Here is a 26,779-nt window from a genome sequence, read left to right on the forward strand (position 1 = left end):
ACCCCTGATCCCACAGCACCCTCTAATCCCCGCCCCGGCGCGCTAAGCCCCGCCCCCCTCCCCGTCTCACCCAATCCCTGCTTTCCTTTCCCCACGGGCCCCGCCCCCTCCTCCCCTGAAGCCCCGCCCACTTCAATAAACCACGCCCCTCGCACCGATCTCACCCATTTAACCCCGCCCCTCGGCTCTACAAACCCCGCCCCCAGCCGCTCCCCCACCCCCGAGCCCCCCATGACCACGCCCACCCCCGTTAACCCCGCCCCATTTGGCCACGCCCTCCCGTTTGGCCACGCCCCCCGCCGTTCCCGGTCGCGGTCGGGGCCGGAGCCGCCGCCGCCTCCCAGCCCCCCCCGGGACCCCCCCCCCGGGACCCCCCCCCCCCCGCCATGGCCCCCCCGGGGCTGCTGCTGCTGCTGGGAGCCGGGGTGGCGGCGCTGAGCCTGGAGCCCGTCGTGTGGCACACGCGGAACCGGCGGTGAGGGGGGGGGGGGGGAGTGTGACACCGGGGGGGACACTGGGTGAGGGTGAGGGTGAGTGGGGGTGACACTGGGGGTGACACGGGGGGGTGGGGGGGGTGAGTGTGAGTGGGTGGGAGGCTGGGACTGGGGGGGCGGGGGGGAGAGTGAGTGTGAGACGGAGTGTGAGTGTGAGTGTGAGTGTGACACCGGGGGTGACACTGGGTGAGGATGAGTGTGAGTGAGTGTGACACGGGGGGGTTGGGGGGGCTGGAGGGGGTGTGAGGGAGTGTGAGGGTGAGACTGGGACCGGCAGGGGGCTGGGGGGGCAGGGGGGAGAGAGTGTGAGTGTGAGTGTGTGAGACAGTGCGTATGGGAGTGTGAGAGTGTGAGAGTGAGTGTGAGACTGTGAGTGTGACACTGAGTGTGTGTGTGTGAGACTGCATATGGGAGTGTGAGACTGTGAGTGTGACTGTGAGTGTGAGACTGTATGGGAGTGTGAGTGTGTGCGTGTGTGAGCATGACTGAGTGTGAGACTGTGAGTGTGTGAGACCGTGCATATGGGAGTGTGAGACTGAGTGTGAGTGCGGCACTGTGTGAGAATGTGTGTGTGACACCGTGAGAATGAGTGTGCGTGAGTGTGACACTGGGAGTGTGACTGTGTGTGACCGTGTGTGAGACGCTGTGTGTGAGAATGAGTGTGCGTGAGTGTGAGACTGGGGTGTTGGGGGGGTGTTGGGGGGGTGGAGGGGGTGAGTGTGAGTGAGAGTGAGACAGGGACTGGCAGGGGGCAGGGGGAGAGTGACACTGAGTGTGTGTGAGTGTGAGTGTGTGACACTGTGAGTGTGAGACCGTGCGTATGGGAGTGCGAGGCTGTGAGTGTGGCACTGTGTGAGAATGTGTGTGTGACACTGTGAGTGTGACACTGTGAGTGTGTGTGAGTGTGACACTGGGGTGGTGGGGGGGAGGAGGGGGAGATGTTGGGAGGGGGGCTGGAGGGGTGAGTGAGAGTGAGCGTGAGTGAGTGTGAGTGAGAGTGAGTGAGTGTGAGTGACACTGGGACCGGCAGGGGGCTGGGGGGGCGGGGAGAGGGAGACTGAGTGTGAGAGTGTGAGTGTGTGTGTGTGTGTGTGTGTGTGTGTGTGTGTGTGACGCCATGGGAGTGTGAGACTGGGAGGGTGTGTCAGGGTGTGAGAATGTGTGTGTGACACCGCGAGTGTGACACTGAGTGTGCGAGTGTGAGACTGTGCGAGAATGAGTGTGAGTGTGTGAGACTGTGACACTGCGTGACCGTGCATGTGTGAGTGTGAGACTGAGTGTGAGTGTGCGTGTGTGGAGCTGTGTGTGTGACAGTGTGACGCTGAGTGTGAGACTGCGTGTGTGTGTGACTGTGTGTGAGCGTGACACTGTGTGTGTGTGACGTGCATGTGACACTGTGTGAGACCGTACGGGTGTGAGTGTGACCCCGAGTGTGAGTGTGACCTTCAGCGTGTGACCGGCGCCGTGTGAGCGTGCAACACCGGGAGCTGGCAGCGAGAAAGGGCTGGGGGGGGGCTTGGGTGGGTGAGTGTGAGTGTGACACGGTGCCGGGGTGTGTGTGTGTGCACGGGGGGGAGGTGTGTGGGACTGAGCGTGACCGTGTGTGTGAGTGTGCAATGTGTGCATGAGTGTGACATGCATGTGCATGTGATGCTAGGTGCGTATGACACGTGTGACACGCGGTGTGTGTGTGCCCATTGGCCTTGCACACTTGTGCTGCCGTGTGTCACGTACTGGGGTGAGTGTGAGTGTGGCTGGGTGTGCCGCGGGGTGCTCGTGGGACACGTGTGGGTGTGCCACGGGGGTGTGGTGGGTGCGTGTGACACTGCACACGCGTGTGCGTGATGTGAGTGTGAGACGGGGGGGGCATTGTGTGTGCAAGTCTTTGTGTGTGTGTGCACAACGGGTGTAGCTACACGTCTGTGTGCGTGTGCAGATGCACACCCATGTACACGTACACCCTTTGTGTACACCCCTGTATGTGTGTGCACATGTTCCTGTGTGTGTGTAATGTGCGAATGTACACACGTGTACATGTGTGTACATGTATGTATGTGCAAGGGGATGCCCGTGTGTGTGTGTGTACACGTACATCTGTGTACATGTACATACATGTGCACGTATGGAAGTGTGCAAGGTGCGTGTGTACACCTGTGTGTATGCATGTACCTGTGTGTACATGTACACCCGTGTGTGTGTGTGTGTACACATATGTAAGTGTGCAAGATGTACGTGTGTGCTCGTGTATGTGCGTGTACATGTATGTGTGTGCCATGTAACCCCATGCATATGTGTGTGTACACATCTGTGTGTGCAAGATGTGCATGTACACCCATGTATGCACGCATACATGTATGCAAGTGTGCAAGGTGCGTGTGTACACTCATGTATGAGTGTGTACACGCATGTAAGTGTGCAAGGTACAAGTGTATGCCCATTTTTGTGGATGTGTGTGCACACGTATGCCCATGTGTGTACATGTATGTAGTGCACCATGTGTGTGTACGTGTGTGTACATGTACATATGTGTGCAAGCTGCGTGTATACACCTGTGTACACGTGTGTGTGTGTAAGGTGTGTGTACACCCATGTATGTGTGTGTACATGTACGTATGTGGGTGTGTGTGCACATGTATGCCCATATGTTTGTGTACATGGGTGCACTGTGTATGCGTGCACACATATGTAAGTGTGCAAGCTGCGTGTGTACCCGTGTGTAAGTGTGCAAGGTGTGTGTGTACACCCATGCATGTATATGTACATGTATGTATGTGGGTGTGTGCGTACATATATGCCCATCTGTGTGTGTACACGTACATATGTGTGCAAGCTGTGTGTGTACATGTGTGCACACTTATGTATGTGTGCAAGCTGCATGTGTACACCTGTGTACATGTGTGTGCACATATGTAAGTGTGCAAGGTGCACATGTATGCCCATGTATTTGTGTACATGTATGTGCACCATGTACATGTGTGCACATGTAAGTGTGCAAGCTGTGTGTGTACACCTGTGTACATGTGTGCAAGTGTGCAAGGTGTGTGTGTACAGCCGTGTGTGTGTGTGTACATGTATGTATGTGGGTGTGTGCACACATGTATGCCCATCTGTGTGTGTACACATACATATGTGTGCAAACTGCTTGTGTACATGTGTGCACATGTGTGTAAGTGTGCAAGGTGTGTGTGCACATACATGCCTGCGTGTGTGTGTACACATACATATATGTGCAAGCTGAGTGTTTACATGTGTGCACATGTAAGTGTGCAAGCTGTATGTGTACACCTGTGTCCACGTGTGTAAGTGTGCAAGCTGCGTGTGTACATGTGTGCACATGTATGTAAGTGTGCAAGGTGTGTGTACACCCGTGTATGTGTGTGTACACATGTGTAAGTGTGCAAGGTGCACATGCATGCCCGTGTGTGTGTACATGTACATATGTGTGCAAGCTGTGTGTGTACATGTGTGCACACTTATGTATGTGTGCAAGCTGCATGTGTACACCTGTGTACATGTGTGTGCACATATGTAAGTGTGCAAGGTGCACATGTATGCCCATGTATCTGTGTACATGTATGTATGTGCACCATGTACATGTGTGCACATGTATGTAAGTGTGCAAGCTGTGTGTGTACACCTGTGTACATGTGTGTAAGTGTGCAAGGTGTGTGTGTACAGCCGTGTACATGTGTACACGTATGTATATGGGTGTGTATGCACATGTGTGCACATATATGTGTGTACATGTACATGTGTGCACTGTGTGCATGTGCACATGTGTGTACACGTACATATGTGTGCAAGCTGAGTGTATACATGCGTGCACACATATGTAAGTCTGCAAGCTGTGTGTGTACACCTGTGTACATGCGTGTAAGTGTGCAAGGTGTGTGTGCACATGCATGCCCATCTGTGTGTATGTGTACACATACATGTGTGTGCAAGCTGTGTGTGTACATGTGTGCACATGTGTGTAAGTGTGCAAGGTGTGTGTACACCCGTGTATGCACGTGTACACGTGTGTAAGTGTGCAAGGTGCACATGCATGTCCGTGTGTGTGTACATGTACATATGTGTGCAAGCTGAGTGTATACATGCGTGCACACATATGTAAGTGTGCAAGCTGCGTGTGTACACCCGTGTATGCGCGTGTACCCGTGTGTAAGCGTGCAAGGTGCACATGCGTGCCCATGTATCTGCGTACATGTAGTATGTGCACCATGTACACACACACACGCGTCCACACGCGTGCACACGCGTGTCTGTGGCTCTGGCACACGCGTGTGACCCCCCCCCCCCCCCTTCCCGGTGCCCCCCCAGGTTCCTGGCGGCGGGGGGCTACGTGCTGTACCCGCAGATCGGGGACCGGCTGGACGTGGTGTGCCCGGGGGCGGCGGGGGGGGGCTACGAGTACTACAAGCTGTACCTGGTGGGGGGGGCGCAGGGGGGGCTGTGCCGCGCCCCCCCCGCCCCCGCCCCCGCCCCGCTGCTCACCTGCGACCGCCCCCAGCGCGAGCTGCGCGCCACCATCAAGTTCCAGGAGTTCAGCCCCAGCCTCTGGGGCCACGAGTTCCGCCGCCTCAGCGACTATTACATCATCAGTGAGCGCGTGACGTCACCGGGGGGCGGGGGGGGAGGGGAGGGGGGGAGAGGGAGGGGGGAGAAGGAGATGTGATGTCATCAGGGGTGTGACGTCATCAGGAGGGGAGGGGAGGGGAGGAGGAGGGGAAGGGAGCTGGGGAGGAGGGCGAGTGAGGTCATCCGGAGTGGTGTGACGTCATCGGGAGGGGGTTATGACGTCATCAGGAGAGGGCGTGAGCATTGCAAGGGTGATGACGTCATCATAAAGGTGGTGACATCATCACGGGGGGGGTGAGGTCACCGGGGGGAGCTGTGAGGTCAGGCAGGCGCCCTCCCCCACCCTGTGACGTCATGGGGGCGGCGGTGACGTCATCGGGTGATGTCACACCCCGCAGCCACCTCGGACGGGACCCCGGAGGGGCTGGAGAACCGCCAGGGGGGGGCCTGCGAGACGCGGGCCATGCGCGTCACCCTGCGCGTCGGGCAGCGTGAGGGCGGGGCCACGCGGGGGGCGGGGCCACGCGGGGGGCGGGGTCATGGGGGCGTGGTCATGGGGGGCGGGGCCATGGGGGAGTGGGGTTATGTGGGGGTGGGGGCAGGGGATGGGGGCAGATGGGGACACGGACATGGGGGGGGCACAGGGGGCGTGGTCACAGGGGGCGTGGTCACAGGGGGCGGGGTCAGAGGGGTGGGGTCACCAGAGGTCATGGGGGAGTGGCCACTGGGGTGGGGTCATGTGGAGGGAGGGGCCAAATGGGGCGTGGCCAATGGGGGCGTGGCCTCTAGGGGGCGTGGCTACGTGGGGGAGGAGCCAAAGGGGATGGGGTCAGATGGGGACGGGGCCACAGGGGGTGGGGTCACTGCGGGTCATGGGGGTGGGGTCACGCGGGGGGAGGGGTCACGCGGGGGCGGGGCCACTTGGGGGCGGGGCCACATTGGGGCGGGGTCACGTGAGGGCGGGGTCACGTGGAGGGAGGGGGTAACACAGACAGCACCCGGGGGGGGGGTCCTGGGTCCCAAGGGGGGGGTTGGGCCCATGGGGGGGGATGGGGGGTGATGGCAGTGCCCCTCCCCCCCCTCACCCCCCCCTTTTTTTCCTTCCTCCCCAGGACCGGGGGCGGGGCCGGCACCAGAGGAGGGGGGAGGGGCAGCGCCCGGCCAGCAGGGGGGCACAGGTACGGGGGGGGGGGAGGGTTCGGGGGGGGGGAATTGGGGGAGAGAGAATAGGGGGGGGGAAATGGGGGCTCGGGGGGGGGGCGGGGTGCTTGGGGGGCAGGGAAGGGGGATGAGGGGGTCCTGGGGGGGGGTCACTGGGTGGAATGGGGGGGTCTGGGGTAGTGGGGGGGAATGGGGGGGGGGTTGGTCCATGGGAGAGGGGCACTGGGGGGGGGTTGGGGTTACCTAGAGGGGAGCGGGGGGGGGCTGGGACCTGGGGGGGTCCCTCTGGGGTCCTCCAGGGGGGATCCCGGCCCCCCCCCCATTAACCCCTCCCCCCCCCTTTTGCCCCCCCAGGGCCATCGAACGGCACCGCCCCCCCCCCTCCCCCCCGCCCCTCCCCCCTTTTGGCCGGGGGGGCCGCGGGGGGGGCGGCGCTGGCGGCGCTGCTGGGGGCGGGGGGGGCCGCGCTCTGCTGGTGGCGGCGCCGGGGCCCCCCCAAGGGCCCCCCCCCGGCCCCCCCCCAGGCCGCCCCCCCCCGGCCCCGCCGCCGCCGCCCCCCCCCCCCCCGGCTGCCCCCTGCGGGAGCTGCCCCTCCCCCCCCCCGCCCCGCCCCCGCCCCCCGCCCCCTACTACAAGGTGTGAGGGGGGAGGGGCGCGGGGGCCCCCCGGGACCGGCCCCAAAATTGGGGGAAATGAGCCCAAAATGAGCCCCTCCCCCCCCCGTGGGGCTGGGCGGGGAGGAAAGGGTTAACCCCGGGGGGCGGGGCCTCCATGGGGGCGGGGCCTCATCAGGGGGCGTGGCTTAGCTGAGGGGCGGGGCCTCCCCGGCGTTGAGGCCTGGGCCCCAGGGGGCGGAGCCTCGAGACGGGCGCCTCCTGATTGGCTGTGGGCTCGCCCACGTGATGGGAGACGCGCGCCCCGCCCCCTCGTGGACGTGACGTCACGCCGCGGATTGGACTTCCGGTCGGGGACTCTTGGACTTCCTGCCGCAGAAGGAAGGAAGGGGCGGGACTTCTTGGTTGAGGCCCGGTGAGGCGGGACTACCGGCGGGCGGAGGAAGCGGCGCCCAGGACTTCCGGCGTAGGCCGGCGAAGAGGCGGGACTTCCGGTGCGAGCCCAGCTGAGGCCGACGGGCACTTCTGGCGCCGTGCCCCGCGCGTGGGGGCGGGACTTCCGGCGGAGAGGGCGGGGCTCGGCGGCGCTTCCGGTGCGTGCTCGGTGATTACAGAGCTCCTCCGATACCGGCCCCGCCCCCGAGGTGTCAATCAGCCGGGAGGGGCGGGGTTCAAAGGGGGCGGGGCTCGGAGTGGGCGGGGCCTGTTGCCCCGGAGCCCCCGTTGCCATGGTGACAGCCGCCGCGCCGCCGTTGCCATGGCGACCGCCAGCCGGGGCCGACGCCCCCCCCGCGGCCGTGGGAACGCGGCAGCCGCCGGGCCACGCCCACCCCACCCCCGGCAGCCAATCGGCGGAGCCCGCAGCGCTCCCCGCGCCCTCATTGGCCGAGGCGGCGTTGCCGGGGAGACGCGCGGAGGGGGCGTGGCCGGCGGGCAGCGACGGGGGCCGAGGGGGGACAAAATGGCGGCGGGCGGCGGAACGGCACGAAAAGCCCCAAAACCGAGGGGTTTTCACCCAGAACATTCGGCCTGGCCCGAGGGGGCTTTGTTCCGCCACAGTCGGGTTTGACCCAAGCCTTCCTTGCTGGCCCCGATTCTTTTTTCCCCCAAATTCCCTTTTTTCACTCAAATTAACCCAAATCTTCCCTTTTCACCCCAATATTTCCACTCGTTTTTTTACCCTTTGTCCCCACCTCGCCTTTTCCGGCGATTTTCAGCCCAATGCATTTTCCACCGACGTTTTTCTTTCCCATGAGAATCGAAAAATGCTTTTGTCACCAAAACCTGATTTTTTCCACCCAAAGCAACATTTTTCACCAAAACAGCTCCTTTTCACCCCAAAATTCCTCTGACCCAAACATTTTTCTTTCCGTGAAGCAGCTTTCCTTAACAAAACGTAGGTTTTCCTTATAAAAATGAGGCAAATTTGATGTTTTTTCACCCAAACCGATGCTTTGCACCAAAGCTGGCTTTTTTCCACCCAAAGCGCTGCTTTTCACCAAAACGCTTGTTTCTCACACAAATCTCCTTTCCCCCGAACTCCATTTTTCCTTCCCCAGATTTTTTTTTTTTCACCAAGTGTTTTTATCACCTTTTTTATTATTTTTTTTTCACCAAAATCGACATTTTTAACCCAAACGTCATTTTTACCAAAACGTGGCTTTTTTTCACCAAAAAAGCACCGCGGGGGCTGCTCAGGGGGCAGGACGGGGGGGGGCAAAGGGGGAGGCAGAAAGGAGAGGGGCAAATGGGGGGGGGCAGAATGGGGGTGGGGAGGGTCAAAGTCGGGGGGGCTCCAAATGGGAGCCCCAAAAGGGGGGGGGGGGGCTAAAAATTGGGAGGGGCTCGAAACGGGGGGGGGGAGCTCAAAAGGGGGGGGCCCCAAAACTGGGGGGTCCCCCAAAAGCGGGGGCGTCCCCCAAAAATCGGGGGCATCCCCCCCACACTGGGGGAGCTCCCCACGGACCCTCCCCCCTCCCATTCTCCCCTCCTCCCCCCCCCGCCCCCCCCGGGTGTGTGCAGGGGGCGGAGCCTCGATGAGGCCCCTCCCACCCTGGCCCCGCCCCCCTGGCCAAGCCCCGCCCCTCCTCTCCCCCCCAGCAGCACCCGCAGGCCTCGCGTGTCCTCATGTGACCCCCCCGTGTCCCCGCGTGCCCCCGCGTCCCCCCTGTCCCCAGGGACCCCCCCGACCCCCCCCAACCCCAGGGACCCCCCCAGGACCCTCAGGGCCCCCCCTGACCCCCGGGACCCCCCCATCTCCCCCCGTGTCCCCACCTGACCCCTGTGTCCCCTCGTGTCCCTTGTCCCCAGGTGTCCCCCAGTGCCCCCCCCCCATGTCCTCTGTGTCCCCCACACGTGTCCCAACCCCCCCCAGTGTCCCCCCTGTGTCGTCCCCCCCAGTGTCTCCAGTCCCCAGGTTTCCCCTCCCCCCCCCACATCCCCTGTGCCCCCTCGCAGTGTCCCCCCCGCCCCGTGTCCCCAACCCCCCCCGGTGTCCCCAGGTGACCCCCATGACCCCCCCCACTTCCCCCCGTTGCCCCCCCAAGGTCCCCCCAGGTCCCCCTGTCCCCAGCTGCCCCCGCCGTGTGCCTGGGGGGGAGGACACGGGGACATGGGGACAGGGGGACGTGGGGACACAGCCACGGGGACAGACGGACACAGAGGGACACGGGGTCACGTGGGGACACACGGACAGGGGGACGGGGACGTGGGGTCACCTGGGGACAGGGACAGGGGGACACACAGAGCCGGGGTCACACGGGGACACAGGGACAGGGGGTCATGTGGGGACACGGGGGGGGACAGGGGGACATGTGGGGACACAGGGACAGGGGGACGGGGACGTGGGGTCACGTGGGGACTGGGGGAGGTGGACAGGGGGACATACAGAGCCGGGGTCGCGCAAGGACACGGGGACAGGGGGACAGGGACATGGGGACACCTGGAGCTGGGGTCACCTGGGGACACCTGGGGACATGGGGATGGGGGACACAGGGTCACCTGGGGACACGGGGGGGGGACAGGGGGGCCACAGGGAGCTGGGGTCACACAGGGACGGGGTCAGGGAGTCACGGGGTCACCTGGGGTCAGGGGGACACAGGGACAGGGCCGTGGGGACACCCGGAGCTGGGGTCACCTGGGGACACCTGGGGACATGGGGATGGGGGACACGGGGTCACCTGGGGACACGGGGGGGGACAGGGGGACATGGGGGGACATGGGGGACACAGGGACAGGGGTCAGGGGGTCACGGGGTCACCTGGGGTCAGGGGCACCCAGGGCCAGCGCCGTGGGGACACCCGGAGCTGGGGTCACCTGGGGACAGCCGGGGTCACCTGGGGTCACCTGGGGTCAGCGGGAGGTCAGGGCCCCGCGGGGCCGGGTCCCCGGGGTGGGGGCGGGGCCTGTGTGTGGGGGCGTGGTCTGCAGGGGGCGACGCCACCGGTGGGCGGGGCTATGCAAACCAGCCCGCACCCAGCTGCATGCAAATGAGATGCCAACATGCAAATCAGCATATGCAAATCAGGTCGCTGGGTCACGTGACCCCCCTTCATGTTCCCCCCCCCCCGGACGGGGCGTGGCCTGGGAGGGGGCGGAGCCTCCCCGCTTCCCCGTCGCCATGGCAACAGCCTCCCCCGGCCCCTCCCTCCCCGTGCCCGGCGGCCGCGTGACGTCACGGCGGCGGCAGCCAATCAGGGCGCGCCTCGCCGCTGTTGTTAGGGCCGGGAGGGGCGGAGGGGGGAGACGCGGGAGGGGGGCGGTCACGTGGGGCGGGGTCACGTGAGGCCACGCGCGGGGCGGCCCCGCCCCCTCCTCCTCCTGCCCCCCTCCCCTCCCGGGGCCTCTCCCGCGCACGTGCGGCCCCCAGGCTCCGCCCCCTCGGGGCGGGTCCGGGCGGGGCCACGCCCCCCGGCGCCAGCCGCGCGCTCCCATTGGCCGGCTCCCCGGCGGGGCGCTGCCATTGGCCGCTGCCCGGGGCGGCCATTGCGGACGTGCGGGGAGGCAGGGGGCGGCCGCGCCCCTCCCCCACCCGGCGCCACCCAGGCCCGGCCCCGCCCCCACCTGGCGCGGGTCACGTGGGGGCACCCAGGGGCCCCCCTCCCCCTCGTGTCCCCCCGTCCTGTCCCCGTGTCCCCCCCGTGTCCCCCCCATCCAATCCCGGTGTCCCCCTGGTGGCACCATGGCCTGGCCTGGTGGCACCCTGGGGACACCTTGGTGGCACCCATGGGTGTCCGGTGGCACCCAGGGGCACCCAGGGGCCCCCCTCCCCCTCGTGTCCCCCCGTCCTGTCCCCGTGTCACCCCTCTAATCCCGGTGTCACCCCGGTGTCACCCTGGCCTGGCCTGGTGGCACCCTGGGGACACGCGTGTGGCACCCTGCTGGCACCCAAGGGCGCCCAGGGGCACCCAGGGGCACCCTGCCCTGCTGGTGGCACCCCGTCCTGTCCCAGTGTCACCCCAGTGCCACCCCCTCTCATCCCAGTGGCACCCAGGGACACCCAGTCCTGTCCCAGTGTCACCCCAGTGTCACCCCAGTGCCACCCCACCCTGTCCCAGTGCCATACTGGTGCCACCCCGCTGTCGCCCTGTCCCAGCCCGTGGCACCCAGTGTCACCCTGCCCTGTGGTGTCACCCTGCCCCGTGTCCCCCCACTGCCACCCCCCCGTGTCCTGGTGGCCCCGTGGTGCCCCCCCGCTGTCACCCCATCCCGGTGTCCCCCTGGTGCCACCCCCTTTGTCCTGCTGTCACCCCAGTGTCCCCCAGTCCTGTCCCAGTCTCACCCCAGTGCCACCCCTACTTGTCCCAGTGTCCCCCCAGTGTCCCCCCAGTGTCCCCCCAGTGTCACCCCAGTGTCACCCTATCCTGTCCTGGTGTCACCCAGTGTCACCCAGTGTCACCCTGTCCTGATGTCACCCCAGTGTCCCCCAGTCCTGTCCCAGTGCCACCCCAGTGTCCCCCCAGTGTCCCCCCATCCCGTCCCAGTGTCTCCCAGTCCCACCCAGTTCTGGTGTCCCCCTATCCCAGTGCCACCCCCTCCTTGTCCCAGTGCCCCCAGTATCACCCCTCCCCTCCCAGTGTCCCCCAGTGCCCCCTCCCCCCCTCCCAGTGTCCCCCAGTCCTATCCCAGTGCCCCCCAGTGCCCCCCCGTGTCACCCACTGTCCCCCAACATCCCCCCTCCCCCCCCGCACCCACCACCGGGGGCGTGTCCAACCCCCAGTGGGCGTGTCCAAATCACAGGGGGCGGAGCCAAACAGGAGGGCGTGCCCTGAGGGCAGTGGGCGTGTCCTGGGGGCCGCGGGCGTGCCTTATAGGGCGGTGGGCGTGGCCTGGAGCTCCGTGGGCGTGTCCTAGGGGCTTGTGGGCGTCTCTTGGAGGACCGTGGGCGTGTCCTAGGCGCCGTGGGCGTGCCCTAGGCGCTCGTGGGCGTGTCCTAGGGGCCCGTGGGCGTGTCCCGGGGGCGGGGCGGGGCCGGGGGGCGTGTCCCGGGCCCGGTGGGCGGGGCCGGGGCGGGCGGGGCGGGGCGCGGCGCTGGGTCCTTTGTTCGAGCGCAGCCCGGAGCCGATCGCAGCCAGCGGCGGGGCCGAGGCCGAGACCCTGCGGGGGCGCCCCCCCCCCGCCGCCCCCCCCCCGCCGCCCCCCCCCCACCCGGCACCGCCCCCGGCACCGGCACCGCCCGCAGGTACCGGGGGGGGGGAGGGGAAACGGGGGGAGGGGGGGGGACACGCGAGAAGGGGGGGGGGGGGGTGACACGAGGGGGGGGCGCCGGACACGTGGGGGGGGGGCACGGAGGGGGGGTGGGGGGACGGGGGGGGGTTCAGGACACGCGTGGGGGGGCACGGGGGGGGCGGAGGGGGCGATGGGGGGGGTTGGGGGGGGGCAGGGGGGAGATTGGGGGGGGTACGGGGGTGTTTGGGGGGGGGTGGGGGCAGCGTGGGGCACGGGACACGCGTGGGGGGGCCGTGAGGGGGGGGACGGGGGAGAGCAGGGCCCAGGACACGCGTGGGGGGGGCACAGGGGGGTGTTTGGGGGGGGTGAGAGGGAGATTAGGGGGGGTAGGGGGGGGGTTGAAGGGGGTAGGGGGCACAGTGGGGCCCGGGACACGCGTGGGGGGGGCATGGGGGGGGTTATGGGGGGGGGACGGGAGAGACAGGGGCACAGGACGTGCGGCAGGGGGGCACAGGGGGCATTTGGGGGGGCGCAGGGGGGAGTTTGGGGGGGGAGCAGAGGGTAAAGGGGGGCTCGGGACACGCGTGGGGGGGCGATAGAGGGGAGTGAGGGGGGGTGCGGGGCAGAGCAGGGCCCGAGACACGCGTGGGGGGGGGGCAGGAGGCATCTGGGGGGGGCAGGAGGCGAGTGGGGGGCTCAGGACGTGCGGGGGGGGCATAGGGGGGACTATGGGGGGGTGCGGGGGAGAGCAGGGCCCCAGACACGCGTGGGGGGGGCCGCAGGGGGAATTTGGGGGGAGGCACGGGGCGAGTGGGGGGCTTGGGACACGCGGGGGGGGGCTAAAAGGGGAATTTAGGGGGCCCTAAGGAGGAGTGTGGGGGCCGGGACACGCGTGGGGGGGGGACACGGGGGGATTTGGGGGGTCCGGGGGGGGGGAACGGGGCAGTGCGGGGGGCTCCGGACACGCGTGGGGGGGCCCCGAGAGGAAGGGGGGGCCCCGGGACAGGCGTGGGGGAGGCCCCGTGACGCGCGGGGGGGTTTCCCCGGGGGTGGGGGAGGGGGGATTCCCCCGGCACGCGGGGGGGGGGGGCCGGAAGCCCCGTGACACGCGTGGGGCTTCCCCGTGACGTGTGCGGGGGGGTTCCCGTGACGTGGGGGGGCCCCGAGACACGCGGGGGGGGGACACGCGGGGGGGGGGAGGCCGAGGGCTTTGTCCCCCCGCGCCCCCCTCCTCAATTTTCCCGTTTCTGACCCAAATTGGGGCTGGGGGGGGGGGGGGAGTGGGGACCCCCCCCTTAAAGGGGCCGCACGGGGGGGAGGGGCCCGGAGCCCCCCCGGCTCCGTGCGTGGGGGGGGGCGGCCCCGGGGGCACTTCCGGTGGGGGAGGGGAGCAGCCAATCAGCGGCCGCGGTCCGGGCCCCCCCCCAACCGGAAGTGACCCCCCCCAGCACCTTTTGGAGGCTGCGGGGGGGGCACTGGGAGCACTGGGAGGAGACTGGGAGCACTGGGAGGGGACTGGGAGCACTGGGAGGGGACTGGGAGGACTGGGAGAGGCACTGGGAAGGGCACTGGGAGCACTGGGACAGGAACTGGGAGCACTGGGAGAAGCACTGGGAAGGGCACTGGGAGCACTGGGAGGAGACTGGGAACACTGGGGAAGGAACTGGGAGCACTGGGAGAGGCACTGGGAAGGGCACTGGGAGCACTGGGAGGAGACTGGGAACACTGGGGAAGGAACTGGGAGCACTGGGAGAGGCACTGGGAAGGGCACTGGGAGCACTGGGAGGGAATTGGGAGCACTGGGAGGGGACTGGGAGCACTGGGAGAGGCACTGGGAGCACTGGGAGGGGACTGGGAACACTGGGAAAGGAACTGGGAGCACTGGGAGGGGACTGGGAGCACTGGGAGTGCCCTGCCAGGACCTTACTGGGAGGACTGGGAGGTGGCATTGCTATGTCCGGGTTGCACTGGGAGTACTGGGAGTGCCCTCTCAGGGTCATACTGGGAGCACTGGGAGTGCCCTGTACTGGGAGCACTGGGAGTGCCCTCTCAGGGTCATACTGGGAGCACTGGGAGTGCCCTGTGAGGGTCGTATTGGGAGTACTGGGAGCAGGAGGGGCAGGTACTGGTCGTACTGGGGGATACTGGGAGCACTGGGAGCTGGCAGCGCCGGTCACTGGTGTCACTGGGGCTGGGGGGCAATTGTACTGGTCTTACTGGGAGCTGGGGGCGGCAGCTGCTGGGGGCGCCTTGTTGGGGTTTTACTGGGAGTACTGGGAGCACTGGGAGCGTCCTGTCAGGGCTATACTGGGAGCACTGGGATGTGGGGGCAGCGTGTGGGGGCTGTGAGGGGGCACTGGTGGTGTTACTGGTGGTACTGGTGGTGTTACTGGTGTTACTGGTGGTGGTACTGGTGTTAGTGGTAGTGTTAGTGGTGGTGGTACTGGTGTTACTGGTGTTACTGGTGCCAACGGTGGTGTTTGTGGTGGTACTGGTGTTACTGGTGGCGTTACTGGTGGTACTGGTGTCACTGGTGGTGCTACTGGCGTTATTGGTGGCGTTACTGGTGGCATTCCTGGTGTTACTGGTGTCACTGGTGCCACTGGTGGTGTTTTACTGGTGTTACTGGTGGTATTACTGGTGTTAATGGTGACATTACTGGTGTCACTGGTGCCACTGGTGACATTACTGGTGTTACTGGTGCCATTGGTGGTGTGTTGTCGGTGTTACTGGTGTTACTAGTGCAGTGTTACTGGTGTCACTGGTGGCGTTACTGGTGTCACTGGTGGTGTGTTACTGACGTCACTCGTGATGTCACTGGTGTTACTGGTGTCACTGGTAACGTGTTACTGGCATTACTGGTGGTTACTGGTGTTACTGGTGGTGTTACTGGTGTTACTGGTGGTGTCTTACTGGTGTCACTGGTGTTACTGGTGCTGCAGGCACAGAAGCGACCCCCTGGCCCCGTGACCCCCTGACCCCGTGACCCCCCGTGACCCCCCGTGCCCCCCCAGCCCCCTTGCACACACGCGTGTCACACGTGGGCGCCCTCAGACGCGTGTGCAAGGTGCCCGGGGACACGTGTGGCACGCACACGCCTCGCACACGCCTCGCACATGCCTTGCACACGCGTCTTGTGTGCTCACGTGTGCCTTGCACACGCAGCCCGTGTGCCCGTATGTGCCCTACGTGTGTTTGCACACGCGTCCCGTGTGCGTGCAGGTGCCTTACACGCCTTTGCACACGCACCCGTGTGCTCACACGTGCCTTACGCGTTACACACGCACCCCACACATGTTACACACGCACCCCACACACTTACACACGTGCCCCACGTGCCCGTGTGTGCCCCACACGTGTCCGTGTGCACCCTGTGTGCTCACATGTGCCTTACACACTTTTGCACGTGTGCTCCACGTGCTCACATGTGCCCTACACGTGGTTGCACGCACCCCACACGCTTGCACACGCACCCCACGGGCTCCTACGGATCATACACACGGTGCACACGCACCGCACACACTTGCACACGCACCCCATGTGCTCCTGTGTGCCCTACACGTGGTTGCACGCACCTTACACGCGTTGCACACCCCCCATATGCTCACATGTGCCCGACACGTGTTGCACATGCACACCACGTGTTGCACGCGTGCTCCCATGTGCCCTACGTGTGTCCGTGTGCACCCCGTGTGCTCCTATGTGCCCTACATGTGTTGCACATGCACCCCACACGCTCACATGTGCCTTACACATGTGCCCCGTGTGCTTGTACGTGCCCTACACGTGGTTGCACGCACACACGAGGTGTTACACACGCACCCCATGTGCTCCTGTGTGCCTTACAGACGGTTACACGCGTGCCCTAGACACGTTGCATGCACCCTACACGTGTTGCATGCGCATCCCATGTGCTTGTTCGTGCCCTACACGTGGCCATGTGCACCGCGTGTACTTGTATGTGCCTTACACGTGGTTACACACGCACCCTACACACATTGCACACGCACCCCATGTGCTCACGTGCACCCTACACACGTTACACACACCTTACACGCATTGCACACATGCCCACGTGTGCCCTACATATGTTGTAGTTGCCCTACACGTGTTGCACACACATCCCGTGTGCCCACATGTGCCCTACACGCGTTACACGCTCCCTACATGCATTGCACACATGCCCCCGTGCACCCTACATGCCTTGCACGTGTTGCACACGCCCTACACACATTGCACACAAGCCCATGTGCATCCTACACGTGTTACACGTGCCCTACACACTTTGCACACGTACCCATGTGTGCCCTACATGTGTTGTACACTCCCTACATGTGTTACGCATGCATTACACATGCCTTACACATGTTGCAAATGTGCCCCTGTGCACCCTAAGCGTGTTGCACACCCCCTACATGTGTTACATGTGTTGCACACACCCCACACGTGTTGCACATGCACCCATGTGTGCCCTAGACGTGTAACACGCATTGCACATGCTTTGCACACTCCCTACACACATTGTACACATGCTCATGCGCACCCTACATGCGTTGCACATGCGTTGCACACGCCCTGCACACGTTACAGGTGCTACCAGCTCTCTACACGCCTTGCACACGCTTTGCACATTGCCCTGCACGCGTTGCACATGTGCCCACGTGTCCTACACACGTTGCATGCTCCCTACACACGTTGCACACGTGCCCCTGTGTGCCCTACTTGTGTTGTAGACGTTACACACACCCCACACACTGTCTACATGCATTGCATGTTGCACATATGTTACACACAGGTTGGACACATGTTACATGCACCTTACTAACACATTACACACACATTGCACGCATTCTACTCACACACACCTGACACACATTACACATGTTGCACACACCCTACACACATGTTGTGCAAACATTACACACATGTTACACACATCCTACACACACGTTGCACACTCTACACACTTAATGCCCATTACACACGTTACACATACCCCACACACTACACACATTACGCATATTATGCACCCTTTACACACACATTGCACACACCCTTACACGCATGTTACACAGACATCGCATACCCATTACACACCTGTTACACAAACCCTACACATATGTTACACACAGGATACACATACCTTTCACACACATTACACACAGGATACACCCATGTTACACACACATTACACAGGCATTGCACACAGGTTTCACACAGGCTACACTTCTGTTACACTCCTGTTACACACACGTTACACAGGCATTACACACAGGTTACACACCTGTGACACCCTCATTATACACGCATCACACACATGTTACACAGGCATTACACACAGGTTACACTCCTGATACTCACAGGTTACACATACCTAACATGGGCATTGCACACAGGTTACACACCCATTACACACAGGTTACACACCCATTACACACAGGTTACACACACATTACACACAGGTTACACACCCTTTACACACACATTACACAGGCATTGCGCACAGGTTACACACCCTTTACACACCCTTTACACGGGCTTTACACCCAGGTTACACCCAGGTTACACACCCCTTACACACTCCCCCCGCCGTGCCCACCCCCTTTGCACGCTCCCCCTCCGCCCTCTCCCACGTGACCCCACCCCACGCAGCCCCACGTGACCCCACCCACGTGACCCCACCCCACGTGACCCCGCCCACGTGACCCACTCCTTCTCCTCCCCTCCCCCCCCACTCGTGCTCCTTCCCCCCCCCCGTGGGCGGTTCCGGGGGGGCGGGGCCTCGCCGCTGACGTCAGCTCCCCCCCGGCCGGCGGGGGGAGGGGCGGGGGGGACCCACGCGGGACCGGGGGGGGGGGCGAGGACACGGGGGGGGCGAGGACGGAGCCGGGACACGAGGAGGGAGCGGGACGGTGAGGGGGGGGCGAGGGGGGTCCAGGGGGGGTCTGGGGGGAGTCTGGGGGGGCCCACGCGTGGCCGTGGGGCCGCATGTCCGTGGGTCTGTCCGTGCCATGTCCGTGTGTCCACGCGTGTCCGTGTGTCCCTTCCGTGCTGTGTCTGTGCCCACGTGTGTCTGTGTGTGTCCGTGTGTCTGTGTTCACGCGTGTCCGTGTGTCCGTGTGTCTGCGTGTGTCTGTGTCCATGCCCACGCGTGTCCATGTGTCCCCGTGTCCATGTGCCCACGCGTGTCTGTGTGTGTCCATGTCCGTGTGTCCATGTGTGTGTCCGTATGTCCGTGCCCACTCGTGTCTGTGTGTCCCCGTGTCTGTGTGCCCACGCGTGTCCGTGTCTACATGCCCATGTGTGTCCCCATGTCCGTGTGTCCCCGTGTCCCCGTGCGGGTGCGGTGTGGCAGTGGCCGTGCACACGTGTGACACGCGTGGGGTGTGCGGCGTGCACTAGTGAGCAGGGCCAGCGTGTAAGAGGCGTGTAACAGGCGTGTAAGAGGCGTGTAACAGGCATGTAAGAGGCGTGTTGTTGGTGTGTGCTCGGTGTGTAAGAGGCGTGCACACACTCGTGCCCCCACGGGCAGTGCACACGCGTGTGTGAGGGGTGGGGACGGGCAGCTGGGCGTGCTCACACGCGTGTGCTTGGCGTGTGGGGCCGTGTAGGGCTGGCGGCGGCACGGAAACCGACTGGGGGGGCTGGGGGGCGGCTGGGGGGCGGCTGTGGGGTTTGTGTGGGGCGGCTGGGGGGTGTTTATGGGGTGCCTGTGGGGTGTCAGTGGGGCAGTTGTGGGGTGTCTATGGGGCAGACATGGGGTATCTGGGGGGCGTCTATGGGGCAGCTCTGGGGTATTTGTGGGGCAGCTGTGGGGGTTGTATGGGGCAGCTATGGGGTGCCTGTGGGGCAGCTGTGGGGTGTCCATGGGGTGTCTATGGGGCAGCCATGGGGTGTCCATGGGGTGTCTGTGGGGTGTCTATGGGGTGTCCGTGGGGTGTCTGTGGGGTGTCTATGGGGCAGCCATGGGGTGTCCGTGGGGTGTCTGTGGGGCAGCCGTGGGGCAGGCTCCCGTCACTTCCCGCTCACCGTGGGCTTTGTGGGGTTTCCCTCGGGGCCGCCCCCGCCCCACGGCTGCCCCACGGCTGCCGTCACCCCCCCCCCAGTCCTCCCCCCCCCCCGGATTTCCTCCGCCCCCCACTTCCTCCCTGCCCCACGTCACCCAAATTTCCACGCGGGGGCGGCCGGGACCAGCACGGGGCGGGGGAGAGGGGGGGGCTGCCCCATAGCGGGGCCTCGGCTGCCCCAAATTGCCCTAAATTGCCCCAAATTGCCCTAAATTGCCCCAAATTGCCCCCCATCTGCCCTAAATTGCCCCCCATCTGCCCCAAATTGCCCCATATTGCCCCAAATTGCCCTAAATTGCCCCAAATTGCCCCCCATCTGCCCCAAATTGCCCCATATTGCCCCAAATTGCCCTAAATTGCCCCAAATTGCCCCCCATCTGCCCCATGGCTGCCCCATATTGCCCCAAATTGCCCCATAGCTGCCCCAAATTGCCCCCCATCTGCCCCACAAGTGCCCCCCCCAGCCTCTGCCCCATAGGGGGCGGGGCCCTGCCCTCATTGGCCGCCACCTTCCTGAGCCCCCCGCTCCCATTGGTCCCCCGCAGGCTGAGCTAGGAGGACGGCAACGATGATTGGCTGCCAGCCCAGGGGCGCCCTGTGATTGGCCGGATTCCTGGAGAGCAGCGCCGGATAGGTGAGGGGGCGGGGCCTCAGAGGGAGGGGGGCGGGGCCACCCACAAGCCCCACCCACCCCACGTGACCCCCCCAGGCACCGCCCATCTCCTCCCCCCCAGTGCCCCCCAGTAACCCCCAGTGCCCCCTCAGTGCTCCCAGTGCCCCCCAATTCCCTCCCAGTGCCCCTCCAGTGCCCCCAGTGCCCCCAGTGCCCTCCAATTTTCCCCCAGTGCTCCCCCCAATTCTCCCCCAGTGCCCACCAGTGACCCCCATTTCCCCCCCGGTGCCCCCCAATTCCCTCCCAGTACCCCCAGTGCCCCCCCAGTGCCCCCAATTCCCCTCCAGTGCCCCTCCAGTGCCCCCAGTACCCCCCCAATCCCCCCGAGTGCCCCCAGTACCCCCCCAATTCCCCCCCAGTGCCCCCCCAGTGCCCCCCAATCCCCTCCCAGTGCCCCCCAGTGCCCCCCCAAGTGACCCCCGCCCCCCCGCCCCCCCAGGTGTATGCGGCAGTGAGGGAGGGGCCGCGCCAGCCCCGCACCCGCCCCCCGCCTCGCACCCCAAGGGGGGGCCCGGGGGGGGACCGAGGCCTCCAGCACCGCAGAAGTGGTGAGTGGGGGGCTGGGGGGGGGCTATGGGGCTATTGGGGGCTGGGGGGGTTATGGGGCTGGGGGGAGCTATGGGATGGCTGTGGGGGTTATGGGGTTTTGGGGACTCCGGGGGGGCTACTGGGGGCTATGGGGTTATGGGATTACGGGGGGCTGTGGGGTTATTGGGGGGCTGGGGGGATATGGGGGGCCGTGGGGGTTATAGGGCTGGGGGGGGGCTATGGGGTGATGGGGGCTATGGGAGGTTATGGGGTTACTGGGGGGCTTTGGGGGCTATGGGGATGCTGGGGGGCTGTGGGGGGGTTATGGGGTTATGGGGGGGCTGTGGGGTTATTGGGGGGGCTGTGGGGTTATTGGGGGGCTGTGGGGTTATGGGGGCGTTATGGGGTTGCGGGGGTCTATGGGGTTCAGTGGCTTCGGGGAGCTACGGGGGGTTATAGGGGAGGTTCTGGGGGGCTGTGGGGGGGCTGTGGGGCGGGGGGGGTGTCTGTGGGGCCGAGCCGTGGGGCTGAGCGCGCTGTGGGGCAGGCTGGATGCATCGCGCCGTGGAGCCGCTGGGGGGCCGGGCCGGACGGGACCCCTTCGCCGTGGGGAGCCTGGGCTGCGGCGGGGCCTGGGCCCCCTGCCCCCCCCGCCCCTGGCTGCCCGGAACCAGGTACGCGCCCCACGGGACCCATGGGACCCACAGGGACCCCACAGGGACCCACAGAGACCCCACAGGGACCCACAGGGACACACAGGACCCACGGGACCCACAGGACCCCACAGGGACCCACACAGCCCCACGGGACCTATGGGACCCACAGGGACCCAACAGGGACACACACAGCCCCACGGGACCCACAGGACCCCACAGGGACCCCACATGGCCCTACACAGCCCCACAGGACCCACGGGACCCACAGGACCCCACAGGGACACACGGGACCCACAGGGACCCACGGGACCCACGGGACCCCTTATGGCCCCACACGGCCCCATATTGCCCCATAGGGCCCCACACTGACCTATGGGGATCCTATGGGGATCCTATAGGGACCCCTTATGGCCCCACACGGCCCCATATTACCCCATAGGGCCCCGCACTGGTCTATGGGGATTGTATACGGACCCCTTACAGCCCCACACCGACCCCATATTTGCCCCCATGGCCCCACACTGACCCACGGGGACCCCACAAAGACCCTCCCACCCCCCTTCAGCCCCACAACCCCCTTGGGTGCCCCACGCCAGGGGTCCCCCGCCCCCAAACCTACCCCAGGGTGGGGGGGTCCCCAAATTGGGGGGGTGGGTCCCCAGTTCCAAACGGGACCCCATAATGGGGGAGGGGCCCAAATCTGGGGGGGGTTCCCCAAATCTTGGGTGGGGGTCCCCAAATCTGGGGGTTGGCCCAATTCCAGGGGGGTCCCCAAATCCTGGGGGGGGGGGGGGTTCCCCAATTCCAAGGGGCTCCCACATTTGGGGGGGGTCCCCACACCCGGGGGTCCCGCGGGGCCCTGACCCCCCCCCCAGGTGTTCCTCCAGCGTGGGCCAGACGCAGCTGCCCCCCCACCTCGTGCCGCCCCCCGGCAGCAATGGGGCCCACGCTCCCAAACCCTACTACACCCCGGGGTGAGTGCGGGGACCCCCCTGTACCCCCCCTGTACCCCCCTGTACCCCCCCATGTCCCCCTGTGCCCCCCCCTGCAGTTTGGGGGGGCTCCGGGTGGTTTTGGGGCTCTCCCTGCCCCATTGGGGTCCCCCCACCCCATATATAGGGTCCCCCCCCCCCATAGGGTCCCCCCACCCCATAGGTCTCCCCCTGTCCCATAAGCCTCCCCCCACCCCATAGATTTCCCTCCACCCCATAGATGCCCCCTCTTCCCCCCCAACCCCCCCCTAAACCTCCTTAACCCCCCCAACCCCTTACCCCATAGATCCCCCCACCCCCTAGACCACCCCATAGACCCCTCCATCCCCCAGGATCCTATAATGACCCCATACACCTCATATACCCCATACACCACAATGACCCTATTTACCCCAATGACCCCATGCACCCCAATGACCTCACATATCCCAATGACCCCATATGCCCCACTGACCCCATACACCCCATATACCCCAATGACCCCATATATCCCAATGTCCCCATGCATCCCAATGACCCCAAATGCCCCAAAACCCCAAATATCCCAATGGTCCTGTACACCCCAATGACCCCATACACCCCAATGACCCCATACACCCAAATGACCCCAAATGACCTTATGACCCCATACACCCCAATGACCCCATACACCCCAATAACACCAAATACCCCAAATGCCCCAATAACTCTTATAACCCCAAATACCCCAATGACCCCATGCATCCCATATCCCCCAATGATCCCAATCAATGACCCCACATACCACATACACCCCAATGACCCCATATACCCAAATGACCCCAAATACCCCAATGGCCCCATACACCCCAATGACCTCAAATACCCCAATGACCCCAAATGCCCCAATGACCCCAATAACCCTTTTAACCTCAAATACCCCAATGACCCCATACACCCCATATCCCCCATACGCCCCATATCCCCCAATGACCCCAATGACCCCATATCCCCCATACACCCCAATGACCCCAAATACCCCAATGACCCCAGTGACCCCAATACCCCATACACCCCATATAACTCAATGACCCCATACACCCCAATGACCCCAGTGACCCCATATCCCCCAATGACCTCATATCCCCCAATGACCCCAGTGACCCCAATGACCCCATATCCCCCATACACCCCGTATCTCCCAATGACCCCAACGACCCCATATACCCCATACAACCCAAAGACCCCAATCAATGACCCCATGTCTCCCAGTGACCCCAATGACCCTAATGACCCCACATACCCCATACACCCCAATGACCCCAATCAATGACCCCATATCCCCCATACACCCCATGTCTCCCAATGACCCCAATGACCCTAATGACCCCACATACCCCATACACCCCAATGACCCGAATGACCCCAATACCCCATACACCCCATATAACTCAATGACCCCATACACCCCAGTGACCCCAATGACCCCAATGACCCTAATGACCCCACATACCCCATACACCCCAACACCCCCCTACCCTTCCATCCCCCGCCCATCCCCCCTCCATCCCCCCAACCCCCCCTAACCCCCCTCTCCCCCCCTCTCCCCCCAGCCCCCCCCGCGCCCCCCCCGGGCGCCTGGAGTCTCTGCAGGGCTGGGTGCGGGCGCTGCTGCGGGACCCGGGCCAGGCGGGGCCGTGGGAGCAGCTGGGGCAGCTCTACGAGGCCGAGCACGACCCCGAGGAGGCGCTGCGCTGCTACCACTGCGCCGCCCGCTGCCAGCCCAGCGCCGAGCTGGGGGCACGCATCGGCAGGCTGCAGCAGGTACGGGCTGTATAGGGTGTATATAGGGTGTATATAGGGTGTATATAGGGTTATGGGGTCATACAGGGGATATAGAGGGGATATGGGGTCATTGGGGTCATTGGGCTCTATGGGGCTGCGCTGCTACCACTGCGCCGCCCGCTGCCAGCCCAGCGCCGAGCTGGGGGCACGCATCGGCAGGCTGCAGCAGGTACGGGCTGTATAGGGTGTATATAGGGTGTATATAGGGTGTATATAGGGGATATAGAGGGGATATGGGGTCATATAGGGGATATGGGGTCATTGGGGTCATTGGGCTCTATGGGGCTGCGCTGCTACCACTGCGCCGCCCGCTGCCAGCCCAGCGCCGAGCTGGGGGCACGCATCGGCAGGCTGCAGCAGGTACGGGCTGTATAGGGTGTATATAGGGTGTATATAGGGTGTATATAGGGGATATAGAGGGGATATGGGGTCATATAGGGGATATGGGGTCATTGGGGTCATTGGGCTCTATGGGGCTGCGCTGCTACCACTGCGCCGCCCGCTGCCAGCCCAGCGCCGAGCTGGGGGCACGCATCGGCAGGCTGCAGCAGGTACGGGCTGTATAGGGTGTATATAGGGTGTATATAGGGTGTATATAGGGGATATAGAGGGGATATGGGGTCATATAGGGGATATGGGGTCATTGGGGTCATTGGGCTCTATGGGGCTGCGCTGCTACCACTGCGCCGCCCGCTGCCAGCCCAGCGCCGAGCTGGGGGCACGCATCGGCAGGCTGCAGCAGGTACGGGCTGTATAGGGTGTATATAGGGTGTATATAGGGTGTATATAGGGGATATAGAGGGGATATGGGGTCATATAGGGGATATGGGGTCATTGGGGTCATTGGGCTCTATGGGGCTGCGCTGCTACCACTGCGCCGCCCGCTGCCAGCCCAGCGCCGAGCTGGGGGCACGCATCGGCAGGCTGCAGCAGGTACGGGCTGTATAGGGTGTATATAGGGTGTATATAGGGTGTATATAGGGGATATAGAGGGGATATGGGGTCATATAGGGGATATGGGGTCATTGGGGTCATTGGGCTCTATGGGGCTGCGCTGCTACCACTGCGCCGCCCGCTGCCAGCCCAGCGCCGAGCTGGGGGCACGCATCGGCAGGCTGCAGCAGGTACGGGCTGTATAGGGTGTATATAGGGTTATGGGGTCATATAGGGTTATGGGGTGTGTGGGGTATGAGGGATCTATGGGGTACATGGTATGTATGGGGTCGTTGGGATGTAGGGAGTCATTGGGGTATAAGAGGTGTATGGCATCATTGGGGAGTATGGGGTCATTGGGTTGTATGGGGTCAGTGTGGTGTATGGGATGTATGGGGTCATTGGGGTATTTGGGAGCTGGGGGCATGCACCAGCAGACTGCAGCAGGCATAGGTCATATTTGGGATATAGGGCATATGGGGTCATTGGGGTGTATGGGGTGTATGGGGTCATGGGGCTATATGGGGTCACGGGGTATTGGGAAGCTGGGGGCAAGCATCAGCAGGCTGCAGCAGGTATAGGGTTATGGGGGATATGGGGTCATTGGGGTGTTTTGGGTCATTGGGGTGTATGGGGTGTATAGGGTATATGGGGCCATGGGGTACTGGGGAGCTGGGGGCACGCACCAGCAGGCTGCAGCAAGTCATATAGGGGATATGGGGTCATTGGGGTATATGTTGTTATTGGGGTCTTGGGGATATATGGGGTGTATGGGGTCATAAGGGTTTTATGGGGTATATGAGATCGTGGGTGTGTGTGAAGTATTTGGGGTCATTGGGGTGTGTGGGGTCATGGGGTGATGGGGAGCTGGAGGCACACATCAGGAGGCTGCAGCTGGTGTGGGGTATAGGGGGTATATGGGGTATATGGGGTGCATGGGGTATAGGGTGGGGTTGTATGAGATAAAGGGGATACACAGGGCTATAGGACCATGGGGGTATGGGGGTATAGAGGGTCATAGGGTTATATGGGGTCAGTGGGGGGATAGAGGGTCATGGGGTTATATGGGGTCATGGGGAGTATGGGGAGCTGGGGGCATCAAGCAGCTGCAGCAGGTGGGGTTACATGGGGTCATGGGGGTATATGGGGTCATGGGGTTATAGGGTCAGGGTATATGGGGTCATGGCGGTATATGGGGTCATGGGGATATATGTGGTCACTGGGGTATATGGGGTCATGGTATATGGAGTCATGGGAGCATATGTGGTCATGGGGTCACGGTATATGGGATCAGTGTATATGGGTCATGGTGTATGGGGTAATGGGGTTATGGGGTCATTGGGTTATGGAGTCAGGGTATATGGGGTCATGGGGGTGTATGAGGTCACTGGGGTATATGGGGTCACTGGGCTATATGGGGTCATGGTATATGGGGTCATGGGGGCATATGGGGTCATTGGGTCACGGTATATGGGGTCAGCGTGTATGGGTCATGGGGGTATATGGGGTCATGGGGTTATGGGGTCACGGTACATGGGGGCAGTCCCGGGGGGGATCCCGGCTCTGACCCGGTGTTGTCCCCCCCCAGGCCCAGCTCTGGAGTTTCCACGGGG

At 64.0% G+C, this 26,779-nt stretch overlaps 2 protein-coding genes across 2 annotated transcripts in view; both read left to right on the forward strand.

The window, feature by feature from the left end:
* The first annotated feature begins 350 nt into the window (after window positions 1-350).
* On the forward strand, window positions 351-8,485 carry EFNB3 (ephrin B3). The gene is made up of 5 exons (XM_084501820.1): window positions 351-475; window positions 4,815-5,095; window positions 5,471-5,563; window positions 6,185-6,250; window positions 6,588-8,485. Exons 1-5 carry the CDS (start codon window positions 387-389, stop codon window positions 6,938-6,940), a joined length of 882 nt encoding a protein of 293 aa, XP_084357946.1. The 5' UTR covers window positions 351-386; the 3' UTR covers window positions 6,941-8,485.
* Window positions 8,486-21,334: 12,849 nt separating this feature from the next.
* Window positions 21,335-26,779, forward strand: part of KDM6B (lysine demethylase 6B) — a gene marked incomplete at its 5' end in the record, with an annotated part of 18,407 nt that continues 12,962 nt past the window's right edge. Inside the window, 4 exons of the mRNA XM_084501812.1 lie at window positions 21,335-21,456; window positions 22,314-22,412; window positions 24,002-24,212; window positions 26,755-26,767. Coding sequence (XP_084357938.1) covers window positions 21,335-21,456; window positions 22,314-22,412; window positions 24,002-24,212; window positions 26,755-26,767 — 445 coding nt within the window. The remainder of the gene's footprint in view (window positions 21,457-22,313; window positions 22,413-24,001; window positions 24,213-26,754; window positions 26,768-26,779) is intronic.

The sequence above is a fragment of the Aythya ferina genome (assembly GCF_964211825.1).
Source record: "Aythya ferina genome assembly, chromosome: 34".
Lineage (NCBI taxonomy): Eukaryota > Metazoa > Chordata > Aves > Anseriformes > Anatidae > Aythya > Aythya ferina.

Coding starts and splice junctions, on each gene's coding strand:
- EFNB3 (XM_084501820.1), top strand. CDS start 387: ATGGCCCCCCCGGGGCTGCTGCTGCTGCTGGGAGCCGGGGTGGCGGCG. Junction 5,564..6,184: donor CACCCTGCGCGTCGGGCAGC/GTGAGGGCGGGG, acceptor CTTCCTCCCCAG/GACCGGGGGCGGGGCCGGCA. Junction 6,251..6,587: donor CGGCCAGCAGGGGGGCACAG/GTACGGGGGGGG, acceptor TTGCCCCCCCAG/GGCCATCGAACGGCACCGCC.